This window comes from Cajanus cajan, chromosome 1, assembly GCF_000230855.2.
Source record: "Cajanus cajan strain Asha chromosome 1, NIPB_CcT2T_4, whole genome shotgun sequence".
Classification (NCBI taxonomy): domain Eukaryota; kingdom Viridiplantae; phylum Streptophyta; class Magnoliopsida; order Fabales; family Fabaceae; genus Cajanus; species Cajanus cajan.
The window spans coordinates 10,507,719-10,521,520 of NC_138517.1; the positions used below are offsets into that span (position 1 = coordinate 10,507,719).

The 13,802-nt window shown below is 28.3% G+C and overlaps 2 protein-coding genes across 5 annotated transcripts; both read left to right on the forward strand.

Annotated features, from left to right (window-relative positions):
- The first annotated feature begins 751 nt into the window (after positions 1–751).
- LOC109819206 (protein BASIC PENTACYSTEINE2) lies at positions 752–2,521 on the forward strand. 2 transcript variants are annotated; one of them, XM_020384848.3, is made up of 3 exons: positions 861–879; positions 1,091–1,204; positions 1,329–2,521. In XM_020384848.3, exon 3 carries the CDS (start codon positions 1,425–1,427, stop codon positions 2,265–2,267), a length of 843 nt encoding a protein of 280 aa, XP_020240437.1. In that variant the 5' UTR covers positions 861–879; positions 1,091–1,204; positions 1,329–1,424; the 3' UTR covers positions 2,268–2,521. The 2 variants fall into 2 exon arrangements, with proteins under 2 accessions (XP_020240436.1, XP_020240437.1); XM_020384847.3 differs by lacking the exon at positions 1,091–1,204 and having other exon boundaries at positions 752–879.
- Positions 2,522–9,801: 7,280 nt separating this feature from the next.
- LOC109819205 (protein BASIC PENTACYSTEINE2) lies at positions 9,802–11,444 on the forward strand. 3 transcript variants are annotated; one of them, XM_020384842.3, is made up of 3 exons: positions 9,802–9,960; positions 10,101–10,226; positions 10,315–11,444. In XM_020384842.3, the coding sequence occupies exon 3, from the start codon at positions 10,411–10,413 to the stop codon at positions 11,251–11,253; it is 843 nt and encodes a 280-aa protein (XP_020240431.1). In that variant the 5' UTR covers positions 9,802–9,960; positions 10,101–10,226; positions 10,315–10,410; the 3' UTR covers positions 11,254–11,444. The 3 variants fall into 3 exon arrangements, with proteins under 3 accessions (XP_020240431.1, XP_020240433.1, XP_020240432.1); XM_020384844.3 differs by having other exon boundaries at positions 10,101–10,213; XM_020384843.3 differs by lacking the exon at positions 10,101–10,226.
- Positions 11,445–13,802: the final 2,358 nt, after the last annotated feature.

Genomic DNA, 13,802 nt, shown 5'->3' on the forward strand with positions numbered 1-13,802 from the left:
TTAATGTAAAAAAATATATTAATCGATTAGAATATAATAAATATTTTTTCAAATCATTAAGAAAAAACAATAAATTTATTATATATAACAATTTATAATTAAATAATAATTTTAATAGTAATACAGTGACCGAAAGAATCTTCAGAAAATAAATTAGTGACGGAAAAATATTTGTATATTATCAATAATTCAAAAATCATTATTTATATAATTCTTTTTAGTTAATTATCATACAAAATAACAAATTTATAATATATATAATACTAATATTTTGTTATTGATTTTCAGTATACCATCTACTTTGTCAAAAATAAAAAAAATAATATACCATTTATTTTCTCTATTAGAATTTAATGATTATATACAGTAGTATAAAATATTTTTATATTGTCAATTAATAAAAAAATACAATTGATAACACGTTTGATTATTTAAAGTAAAGGTTAACAACTTATCGTGTCTGTAAACATACGTAACATATTTTCTTTATCGTAGTTAAATTATTATTATAATAATATGAAATTTTGACTTTTCAAAGTTACATTTTTTTCTTATCGTAGATATTTCCTGATCCACTAAAAAAAGTCGTAAGAAAAGGAAAAACACATTTAAAATGGGGTCAATCTGCAGGGTAGGAGGAAAGTGCTGTTCAGCTAAGTAAATACTTATTAATGCTGTGATGACTGAGTATTGGTCTCATCAATTTGCACATTTTGCATTAGAATACAATATTTTAAATATTACTTTAATATTAGAATCTCATAAATGCTTTTTTTTTTTTTTTTTTAATGTTTAGATTAGATTTTAAGATGGCGTGCAGACATTTTTGTTCCTTTGCTCTCTTCATTTTCCATTCGTAGACGCCAAGAACCCTAACTGGTACTGTTCTCTTCTTGCCCTGCTCAAACATTCTCTTACACTCTTAGTTTCTCTTCAAATCCTGACATGGGTTAGCATCAAAATCTAATTTTTTGCCCCGTTTTCCCACTTTCATTTTAGTATTAGATTTTGGTGATCTCTTTAGTTTTCGGCTCAAAGATCTGATTTTTTTTTTTAAAATTTTTATTTTTCATGCTAAAATGGATCTTAGATCAAAACCCTGAAGCTGAAATCTTTGGGGCATGAGGTTTGGCGTGTGTACATTTATGGGGTTTGTGTAATTTAGCCCCTTTTGTGGTTTGACTTTATTTGAGCTGAAACAAAGGTGAGATTTTGGGTCAGACAATTGCATTCTGTTGTTGTTGTAGTAGTAGTAGTAGTTTTAGTTGTTTCTTTTTTCCGTATTCTATATTAAGTGTTTTGTGTTTTGAATTGTGTTGGTTTGTTAGGAGAATGCAATGGACATGGATAATGAGTGAGGATATTTAAGAGTGTACATTCACTACATTGTGTTCCTTCAATTATTTTCATTACTTGGTGTTGTGATGGATGGTGATAATGGCCTTAACATTCGTAATTGGGGTTACTATGAACCTGCAATCAAGAGCCATCTGGGGCTGCAGCTGATGTCGTCCATGCCGGAAAAGCCTTTAATCGGAGGGCGCAATGCTGCGGTTTTATCTGGCACTAATGGGGCATTTCACCATAGGGACATTGGTATGCACCAAGCCACTTACCCTATGGAATACATGAGGGATGCATGGATTAGTAGTCAGAGAGACAAGTATATGAATATGATACCTACCAATCATAATTATGGTGGTATTCCGGAGACATCTTCGGCACATCAAATTCAAATGATTCAAGCACCGGAAATGCCGAAGGAAGAAAAGCCGGTGGAAGAAGCACCAGTTGTTGAGAAGCCAAATGGAACTCGTAAGAAAAGACAGGGTCCCAAGGTTCCCAAATCTCCCAAGGCTAAGAAGCCCAAGAGGGGACCTCGCACGCCAAAGGATGAGAATACTCCCTCAGTTCAGCGTGCAAGGGCCCCGAAGAAAACTACTGAAATCGTAATAAATGGGATTGATATGGATATTTCTAGTATTCCAATTCCTGTATGTTCATGTACTGGAACACCTCAACAGTGTTATAGATGGGGCTCTGGTGGTTGGCAGTCTGCATGTTGCACAACCGGCATGTCGATATATCCTTTGCCTATGAGTACCAAGCGTAGGGGTGCTAGGATAGCTGGGAGGAAAATGAGTATAGGAGCGTTTAAGAAAGTTTTAGAGAAACTTGCAGCGGAGGGTTATAACTTTTCTAATCCGATTGATTTGAGGACTTATTGGGCAAAACATGGCACCAACAAGTTTGTCACTATCAGGTAGATCTACTCTATGGTATGGTCACCTGGCCTGTTATGTCTTTTAGCCTGTTTATCATGTATATACATGTGTATTTGGCCAGACACAGAGACTTCTTAGCTGGTTTGTAGTTCAAGAATTATCAGTCATTACATTAGACATCTTGTTTTTTCTTCTTACTCTTTCTTTGTTGGACGGGAATTCATCTTTTGGTTGGTTGGTTGGTTCTGATTGGGATCTACCTGATTATATCGTGTTATTAATATTTCGCATGAGAATTTCATCTGTTCATAATCCTATTCCTACTGGTAATCAAATGTTATTTCCAACTAAATATTTTTCTTCAATTGTTTGGCACGTAACTTGGTTGTTTGTTGTTTAAAACTATAATTAAAATTACCTATTGTTTATGACCTATGAATACTTGGCTGAACTGAAAAATACTACAGAATGTATTAAATTGTAATGTAATGTGTTTCTGGATTGTTCAGTTGCATGAATACCTCATCTTGTTTAAGGGGAATGAAAAGTTGCTGCATACAGTGTAGATTGGTGAGGAATGTGACTTTATTTGTAGACTGTTACATTGATAATATATTGTGCATATTTCCTTGCATTAGCCGTGTTGACATGTTCCACATTACTATTACTTGATAATCTGTCATGTACATTTTTTTTCTTTGACCTGACATCATCACAAGATGGTGGTTAGGTATGTACCTTCCCTGAGTGGTGATTCCAGGATTCAAACTCTTGCAATGCAGGTAAAGTATTCCTGGATTATAATCCACTTCGACTGTGTCTGTGACAAACCTACCGTGTGGTGATGATTGTTGCATATTCTAATGTCATTTTTTCCTTTGCTAATTTATAGTCATGTAAGTTGAGATTGAGATGATATGCATTTTTGGCAAGTGGCTTGTTAACTTGAACATCTTGTTTGGCAGTGTATAATTTATAAGCCATAAGTTCTGTATAACCTTGATGTTATGTTTAGATTTATAGAAAGAAATAGAATTAAGTAGTATAAAATGGAATGATATTCTGTTTTATTGTTTGGGTTGTTTGAAATAAGCGTGGCAAAATGAGATCAACATGCCTTTTGACCGATGGATTAAAGTTTTCATTCTACTTGACCCAACAAAAAAACGGGTTTTATAAATAAGATTTAAATGAAATAGTAATATTAGCGTTGATTCCTTTGATCTCGTTTTATATTATAGTGTATATAGTAGGGTGAGATTAAATGACGCTTATAATTTTTATTAACATTATATTATTCAATAATTTTATATTATGTGAATTTTGTTGATCCAATTGTTGAATTATAATTTTATATTAATTTGTATATTTATGTTAAATTTTATTAAAATTGAATAATTTGAAGGTAATCATATTGTTTATTTTTTATTTATATTTTGAAATGTATATAATATATTAGTTTTGATTTATATAAGAGATATCAAATTTTGAATAAATATAAAATTTTGTATATATAATCTAAAAGTAAAGAATTTTTAATTTATTAGTAAGTTTCAAAAAATAATAATTTAATTCCTTTCTTGTGTGTGTATATATATTAAGTGCAAATAGTTATATTCATTTTGAATATACTTAATAATTTTTAATAAATACTATATATAACATATTTTTAATTGCTAAGCTGGTTGACTCACCAACCAGTCAGGAAAAGAACATGTAACTTTGGTCCTTGTTTTGTAATCAAATTTGATGCGAAGCGTTTCATTCTTTCTTTCTGTCCAATTTGGGAGGTATAAGATTGAACCTCTTTTTTTTTTTAACCGATGTGCTTTCTGAAATGAAGGTTAGTAAAAGACTGCATCCCAAAGTTAAGTAAGTTTAAGATAGTTTTGTTTCTGCACCAAAAATGTTTAATCAATTTTGCATTTGGTTTAAGGGAAACAAATGTGTAGGAATTTTTTTATTTTTATTTTTTGGTTTTATTTTCTTAAAAGAGAAAGAGTAACAAAACTTTGTGACAAAAGGGCATTATCACAAAATGACATTATCCATGAGTTTGATTGATATTGGGGGTCTCTATGATATGAAAAAGACCCATTAGTCTGTGTTTGGTAGTGTTATGATAAAAGAAATAAATTCTGGCTAGGGAAAACCTCTCTTCAAAATAAAATGTTTATTGCAACATCTAGAATGAGGCAGCTATTAAATGATGCATGAATGTATTCCAAGTTTTTAATCATTAAATATTTATAAATCAATGAATAGTTAAGATTTATAACTATTATTATTTAGTAAAACTCATTTTTTGTAAAATTTAAAACTTTTTTTTATAGTTTTTTCTTTTTTTACATCTTCAGTATAGGTTTTGTGAATTTTTTATCAGAGATAATAATGTTTGAGTTGATAAGACTTTTATGAATAACAAATTTTTTTTTTCTTTCTAATATCTAATGTAGTTGTATACTTGGAACTTAATCTTAGGATCAATAATTAAATTAAAGCAATAATGTATACGTGCTAAGTAATATTTAATAAAATACTACAAAATGTGTGTAGATTTTTTGAACAATGCACTAAAAACTCTAACACGTTGAGGAATTATTTCATAATCCTAAAGTCCCTCAACATCACATTCATTTCTTCTTCTTCTTATTTATAGTAACTCATTTTAGTTATTATCTATATATCAAGGAGGTTTAACTTAGTTAAATATAGTGTGTGAGTGTTGTAAACTTTTTGATATTAAATTCAATTCTCATCAATAAAAAAAAAAAGAAGTTCTAACCATGGCCTATTTATTATACCAATTAAATAATATATATATATATATATATATATATATATATATATATATATATTAGGGCTTTTCGGAATAATAATTAAAAATTATGTAGGTATTGAGTTTTTTATTAATTAAAATATTAAATATATTTAATTTTAATATAAAATATTCATTTTTATTTAATGCTCCATTAACCAATATTGTAAGATCATTTATAACAAAAGTATTGATAAAGTTTGGAAATTCATTTTAAGAAATAATAAAATAAATATTAAATATCTCGTAAAATACTATTATTATTATTATTATTTGTTAATGTATTCTTTAAAATAAATAAAAGAAAAGTAATAAAATGGAGGGAATTGTGATGTTCAAAACATCCTATGGTCTTGTAGATCAAATACATGCTAATGTCTCCAATTTAGTTGTCTCCAAATTTTATGGCAACCTCCTCCTCTAATTAATAATCAATACTATTAATAATAAAAAAATTATTTCCTTTGGTGGACATAAACTTTGAATAAATTTACTCTAATAATTATTTTCAAATTACTTTTTCTTTTATCATTATTTATTTATTTTTCAATTTCAACGACATTCATTCTTTTAATTTTTTATCTTTTAAGTAAGTATTTATTGTTTTTTTTTTTAAATAAATAGAGAAACACAAATGTCTTTTTTCCCAATAAAGCAAAATAGGAATAGGAAGAGAAAAATAATTAAAAGAGAAAAAGAATAATGCACATATGTAAATGTTTTACTCCAAAATAATTTATAACTTTATGGTTAAGGTACGTATGTGCATGGTGTGTATAAATAGGAGGGGTGCTACCAACCTACTTATTAATCTTAAGTTATTAAGTTATTGAAGAAAAAAAAAACTAAAAACTAGTTTTCGTCGATGAAAGAATTAACAACAAAAAGTTTGGTCCAATTTCATCCAGGTAAGTTCAGGAATAAATAATAATAAAATTTAGTAACACACACGATGTAATACACATTTTTTTAACACATTCTTCATTATTAATAATTAATATATTTTACCAACACATTTAATTAAGAGTATTTTAACTTAAAAATAATTAATATATAAGACAATATAAATTAAATTATATATAAATAAATAAGTAATTATTCTAAGTTGTCTTATAAATAGGAATGGAGGTGGTAATTAATAGTATGAATTGAATTATAAAAGTGCATTAAAAAGTATATTTCTAACACATAAATAACACATATATTAAGGGAGTATCTAGTACAAAGAAAGTTTTTACTTTTTAGAAAATCTTATATTAAGAATATTAGTTTCTCGCGTTTGGTTTGTTATTTAAAAATAACATTCTTAAGAAATATTATTTTTTTAATGATTTTTACATAAGTTTTTTATATAATTATTCTCATGAAGAGATGAAAAGCTATATTTTTTTAGATAAAAATAAAGTTTTAACATAGTAGAAATGTCGTGTTACTTTTTATTTGCTTATTAAATATAATAAAAATTTTTAATTTTCAAATAACATTTATAAACATTTTTTAAAATATTTATAATATTAAACAAATTTTCATGAATCATGATTTTCATAATTTATGACTCCCATGAAGTGATTTCTAGACAGGAAAAAAATTGTTGTGTATTAGTTGTCTCTAAATGATGTAAAAGTCTTTTATATTATCATTTCATTACAAATTGTTATATACTATAAATTTGTTATCTTTTATATTACCTATGTTCCTATATATGAAATTCAAATACTTAGTTCATTAAGATAAAAAAAAAAAAAGTAGTTAATATAGTTAAAAAGAATAAATTTATCCTTTTTTTATATTTTCTTTCAGAACTATCTTATACTATTTTCTCTCAAAATTAATACTCCCTTTGTTCTTTATTATAAGAAGAAAAAAAATTATATTATTTGTTCTTAAATATAAAACAAAGTTCAATTACTTTTGTATCATTTAATGATGATCTCAAAAATACTATTTTTTAATACATGACTTTTCAATTGTACTATCTTTTTAACATTTATAACTAGGATAATTTAGGAAGAATATTATGAAATTAATAAAATATAATGCAAATAAATTAATATGTGTGAAATTAATTTTTTTTTTGCTTATTCTTCTTTCTTTTAGTCAATCAGAGTATATGGACTATACTATTTTTCTCCTTTAACTAATTATAGTGTACGTTTTTTAAATAGTCTATAATTAATGTATTTTATTAAATTAAAATAATATATTTTAATTAAAGATATTTTAGTCTAAAAATAATTAATATATAATATAATACAAATTGGATCTTATATGAAGGAATAAATAATTATTTTTTGGATATTATAAATAGAAAGATAAGTAGTAATACTTATTTTAAACATAAAAAAATAATTTTTAATTAATTAATGATATAAAAATATTTACACTCACAATATAATGCATGTTATTAAACATTAAATTGATCTTAATTTCTTAAGAGATTCAAAGTTAATTCGTTGTTATGAAATATGAATTCCTGATATTGAGTTCGATGAATAAGTAAATTTTTTTTTCATCACAATTTAGACCGGCAAATAAATTCCACTCTGAAAAAATTGTTTTCAAGTCTATATAACACAAGTTCACTAATATACTCTTGAAATAGGACAAAGTCATTGTATATAAGACAAATTTATTATTTTATTGTTACATTTAGCAAGCTACTCAAAGTTAAGTGATTTATATTTGTGCTCTTTAATTAATGAGAGAATTTGGTTTTTTACTTTGAGTATTAAGTTGCCCATCCGGTGAAAAGAAAATAAACATCTTTATCAAACTAAAACAAGAATTTTATAAACCGTAACCATGAGGTCCACATTAAAAAAACATAAAATAAGAATAGTGCTCATTAATTTTACAAGTTTCAACACAAAAAGAAGAGCAGAAAAAAGTTTAGTGACCAAAAAGAATAAAAAAATTTCCTTAACCAAACTAGGTTACATTGACATGGTAGTCAAAAAATGAAAGTTAACATTGGGAATTAGTTTTAAAACATAGTTATAAGAGGACAACAATGTGAGCCATAGTTTCTATTTATGTTGCTGAATTTTATAAACTTATCTGTTATGTCGCTATCTTATTCAATTCATATTACAAACATACTCTATGTGTAACATGCTATAAAATACACCAAAATAGTATGGCATTGTTTGTTGTGAAATCTTTTACTCAATGAGCAAAATAAAGAGAGAGAAAAAAAAGTTATGCATGACAAGGTTAAATATTTAATTTTAAATTATCACATATGATAAATTGATTGACTTTTATAATAAATATTAAAAGATCATATTAATTATAACTTTTAATTAATTAACAATGTAAAAATATTTTATCCAGACGATGCATATTCGTTAAACTCCAAAATAAATGATTTCTTTGAACTTCATACATTTTCATATGAAAATTATACCCACGTGAAGTTATCTGACTTGGGATTTTTAGTTTAATCGTTTTCGAATTTTAACTAAGATAATAAATAAATAGATTTTGGGTTCAAATATAAATCATGGCCTAATAAAACGAAACAAGTAGGTTATATGATTACATGTAAAAATAATAATTAGTAAACAAATGCTTGCGTACATACTAAACAAAATTAAACTTTTAAGGGAGAAAGTTATTTATTAGTCATGTTGCACTTTATTTTTAAATGGTTTAAATATGTTTTTAGTCCTTCAAATTGAAGATAAATTTATTTTTGGTCTCTCAAATTTAAAAATATTATTTTTAATCCCTGTAATTTTTAAAAATTTTGTTTTAATCCTTTAGGTCACCAATAACATATTTAAAAGTGACTAATTAAGATAATTATGAAATATCAATCAAATTTAATATGATATTTTCACTAATAGAAATATCAATAGGTAGATTTTATGCAATAATGTTTGATAAATTTCTTAACAAAATTTGAATATAAAGACTAAAATAAGATTTTTTAAAATTACAGGGATTAAAAATAATAATTTTAAATTTAAGGGACCAAAAACAAATTTATCATAAATTTGAGGGAGTAAAAACATATTTAACCCTTTTTAAATTTATATATAAATATCATGTTTATATAAAATTTTCTTTCTCTGGTAAATTTCAACGGATTGATTTAAAATGAGAAACACTAGTTACTTATTTCAGGAATCATAACATATAATATGTGTTTAAAATTTATAATTAAATTCACTGAAAATAATATTTACTTATAACTTATGATATTCCTCCCCTGAACTGAGCACCATGTTGCTAGCTGATTCTTTGGGAGTTATGTTCCCAGGATGTAAATTTTGCTTTCTTCTCCTTTGCTTTTGTTTCCTCGAATTGAATTTTTTTATATATATAAATTTCCTATTGATATTTTTTTTAAAATTTATATGGTATCTTTATTTTAAGTTGTATTTTTATATATAAAACTAGAAATTATAATTTCTATGCATGCATATAAAATGAATTTTGGTCCTGTCGTTAACATTAAAGACAACTTTTTTGTAACGAAAAACTGCTAAAATCTTCTCTAAGAATGAAAACTGCTGCTAAAAATTGTATTAAAACTAAAACATACAAATTTTTAATATAGAAACTGAAAATTGAAATAAAAAAAATTAAAGAACCAAATAACATATAAAATTCAAATAATTATTTTTTGACTGAAAAATTCAAATAGTTATCCAAGCTTTGGAGATTGATCTATGCAATATTCACATTTCGTGTTTTAAAAATATTTATTAGAAATCATAAATGTATTTTATTTATGTATTTTTTTTTTAAGATTAAGATTAGATATTAAGATGGCGTGCAGTCTTCTTTTTCTCTCTTTGCTCTCTTCATTTTCCATTCGTAGACGGCAAGAACCCTAACTGCTACTGCTCCCTTCTCGCTCTGCTCAAACACTGGCTTACCCTTTTTTTATTTCTTCAAATCTCCACATGGGTTAGTATCAAAATCCTTTTTTTTTCTTCTTCTTCATTTTCTCGTTTCCATTTTGCTCTTAGATTTTGTTGATCTGTTTGTTTTTTTGCCCAAAGATCTGATTTTGTTTCCCACTTTTGTTATGGTAAAATGGATCTTAGATCAAAACCCGGAAGCTGAAAACTTTGGGACCTGAGGTTTTGCATGTCTACATTTATGGGATTTGTGTAATTTACCCCCTTTTATGGTTTGACTTTATTTGAGCTGAAACAAAGTTGAGTTTTTAGGTTAGTCAATTGCATTCTGTTTCTTGTGGTTGTTTATTTTTCTATTTTCCATATTAATTTTGTGTTTTGCATTGTGTTGGTTTGTTAGGAGATTGCAATGGACTTGGATAATTTGTGAGGATATTTAACACACTATATTCACTACATTGTGTTCCTGCAATTATTTTTATCATTTGGTGTTGTGATGGATGGTGATAATGGCCTTAATATTCGTAATTGGGGTTACTATGAACCTGCTATTAAGAGCCATCTGGGGCTGCAGCTGATGTCGTCCATGCCAGAAAAACCTTTAATTGGAGGGCGCAATGCTGCGGTTTTATCTGGCACTAATGGGGCATTTCACCATAGGGACATTGGTATGCACCAAGCTACATACCCTACAGAATACATGAGGGATGCATGGATTAGCAGTCAGAGAGACAAGTATATGAATATGATACCTACCAATCATAACTATGGTGGTATTCCGGAGGCATCTTCAGCACATCAAATTCAAATGATTCAAGCACCAGAAATGCCGAAGGAAGAAAAGCCAGTTGAAGAAGCACCAGTTGTTGAGAAGCCAAACGGAACTCGTAAGAAAAGACAGGGTCCCAAGGTTCCCAAATCTCCCAAGGCTAAGAAGCCCAAGAGGGGGCCTCGCACGCCAAAGGATGAGAATACTCCCTCAGTTCAACGTGCAAGGGTTCCGAAGAAAACTACTGAAATTGTAATAAATGGGATTGATATGGATATTTCTAGTATTCCGATTCCTGTTTGTTCATGTACTGGAGCACCTCAACAGTGTTATAGATGGGGCTCTGGTGGTTGGCAGTCTGCATGTTGCACAACCGGCATGTCGATATATCCATTACCTATGAGTACCAAGCGCCGGGGTGCTAGGATAGCTGGGAGGAAAATGAGTATAGGAGCATTTAAAAAAGTTTTAGAGAAACTTGCAGCCGAGGGTTATAACTTTTCTAATCCAATTGACTTGAGGACTTATTGGGCAAAACATGGCACCAACAAGTTTGTCACTATCAGGTAGATCTACTCTATGGTATGGTCACCTGGCCTGTTATGTCTTTTAGCCTTTTTGTCATGTATATACATGTGTATTTGGCCAGAGATGGAGACTTCTTAGCTGGTTTGTAGTTCAAGAATTATCAGTCATTACATTAGACATCTTGTTTTCTCTTCTAACACTTCTACGTTGGTATCTTCACTTTGTTGGATTTAGTACATGGGAATTCATCTTTTGGTTGGTTGGTTGGTTCTGATGGGGAGTTAGCTGATTAGATCTTGTTTTATTAATATTTAGCTGGAGAATTTTATCTGTTCATAATCCTACTGGTGATCGAAAGTTACATCCAACTCATTTTAACTTCCAACTAAATATTTTTCTTCAATTTTCTGGCACATTACTTGATTATTTTCCGTGTAAAACCATAATTAAAACATGCCTATTGTTTATGAACTGTGATTGCTGGGTTGAACTGGGAAACACTTCACAATGTATTAGATTGTAATGTGTTTCTAGATTGTCCAATTGCATGGATGCTTCATCTTGTTTAAGATAGTGGTGAAAACAGTATTTCGTCTTTTACCCAGAATATTTTCCTTTTTTAATGCATTTCTTTCAGAAAATGATTAAAAGTACTTGTGTCCAAGTATGATTAGTTTCAACATTTGTTATAAGGACATTGGGAGAACCATACCACAAACATTAGCTATTGTAATTGGAGAGCCCAAGGCCTTAATTTCCATACAAGAATTTCATATTTCCAATGTGAGTCAAATCCTCGAACCTTGCAATTGTATCCAAGCAATTTGATTACCAAATCATTTAAATTCCTGAAAGATGCAGTTCTGTTTTTAGCGAAATAGGTTTTGTTGAACACTGTAGGTAAATAAACTACTACTTGTTACGAGACTTTTTATTGATGTAAAATTTGATGTTTGAGTTACGTGGTCTTACATTTGGTTATTAGTAAACCAGAAAAATGAGAAATTGCAGGTTGTCATGCCCAAATAGAAGGGTCAGAAAGAAAATAGTAAGGCAAGAAAGGGTTAAAGGGGAATGAAAAGTTGCAGCATTAGCATATATAGTAGATTGGTGAGGAATGTGACTCTTTTTATGTTGACTGTTACATTGGTAACTAATACATTGTTGTGCATATTTCCTGGCATTAGCAGTGTTGGCATGTTCCGCATCACTACTAGATAGTATGTTATGTCATTTTTCGTCTTTGACCTCACAAGCAAAGATGTGAGATTAACCCGTAAGCTGGGGATGGTGGTAAGGTAGGTACCTTCTTTGGAGTGGTGATTCCCGGGTTCAAACTCCTCTAATGCAGGTAAAGTTTGCCGGGATTATAATCCACGTCGATTGTGTCTGTGACAAACCTACTGTTGGGTGATGATAGGCTTATATGCTAATGTTATAGTGTTATGTAAGAAGATATGCATTTTTTGACAAGTAGCTTGTTAACTTGAACATCTTGTTTGCAGTATATTTACCATTTTTATTTTTATTTTTATAATTTTGAAGACATGATAAGGTGTACTTCACTTGATTTTAATTTTATTATCTGAAATGCAAACTGAAGATCTAGTTTTTCATTTTTTTTAAGGGAAATAATTATTCTATTTGTGCAGAACCATTCTTTCTTTAGTTGCTTGCTAGCATAAAATAAGTCTTTTGCATTTTGCATCCCTTTCTGAATATTATTTGACAAAGGGGCGGGCTGATCGCCGTCTTTGCTAGTGAGAAGCCACTAATTTTGTATAACCTTGAGGTTAAGTTTAGATTAAGAGTAAACTACACTAACTCTCCTTCAAGATTCGCGAATTGCACAAATACTTTCTGTTTTTTTTATTCTTACAATAACTTCTCTTAGTTGTTTAAAAAATATTAATAGTAACACCCCTTATATATTATTTTGACTCCTATTTGAAAAGTATTATATTGTAACATCCTATAAGGCAGGTTACTGTAAACCTAAAACAAACAGGTGTTGGTGCAATTTCATAGAGCTTCAGGGTTTCCCCTAGATTAATATAAAGGAATGGAATTAAGTAGATAGAATGAAATGATATTTGGTTTTATTTTTTGGATTGTTTGAAATCAAATTTGACCGATGTAGGAGGTATAAGAAGGAATCATTTTTATTCTATGGCATCTTTAAAATATTCAAACAGTGGAATAATAACTTTGTTTAATTCATGTTTTGGATTGTTTAAGTTTAAGCCATTGTTCCCGATTTTGATCAATTTTTCTGAAATGAAGGGTGAGTTAAAGACTGCTTCCCGATGCTAAATAAGTTTAGGACTGTGGTTTCTGCACCAAAAATGTTTTAATTAATTTTGCACTTGGTTTAAGGGAAAAAAAGGGTGGTAGTGTAAAGATATATATATATATATATATATATATATATATATATATGTATATATATATTGTTTGTTTTATTATCTAAAAAGAGAAAGAGGATGAAAACGGTGTGAAAAATGACAAGAAGTGACAGCTTGATTGATATTATTATTGGTGGTCTTTATGGTATGAAAAAGACCCATGATTTGTAGCAACTTTCAAAAAAC

Bases quoted from the DNA above. Each gene is read 5' to 3' on its own strand.
- LOC109819205 (XM_020384842.3), top strand. From the start codon at position 10,411: ATGGATGGTGATAATGGCCTTAATATTCGTAATTGGGGTTACTATGAA.
- LOC109819206 (XM_020384847.3), top strand. From the start codon at position 1,425: ATGGATGGTGATAATGGCCTTAACATTCGTAATTGGGGTTACTATGAA.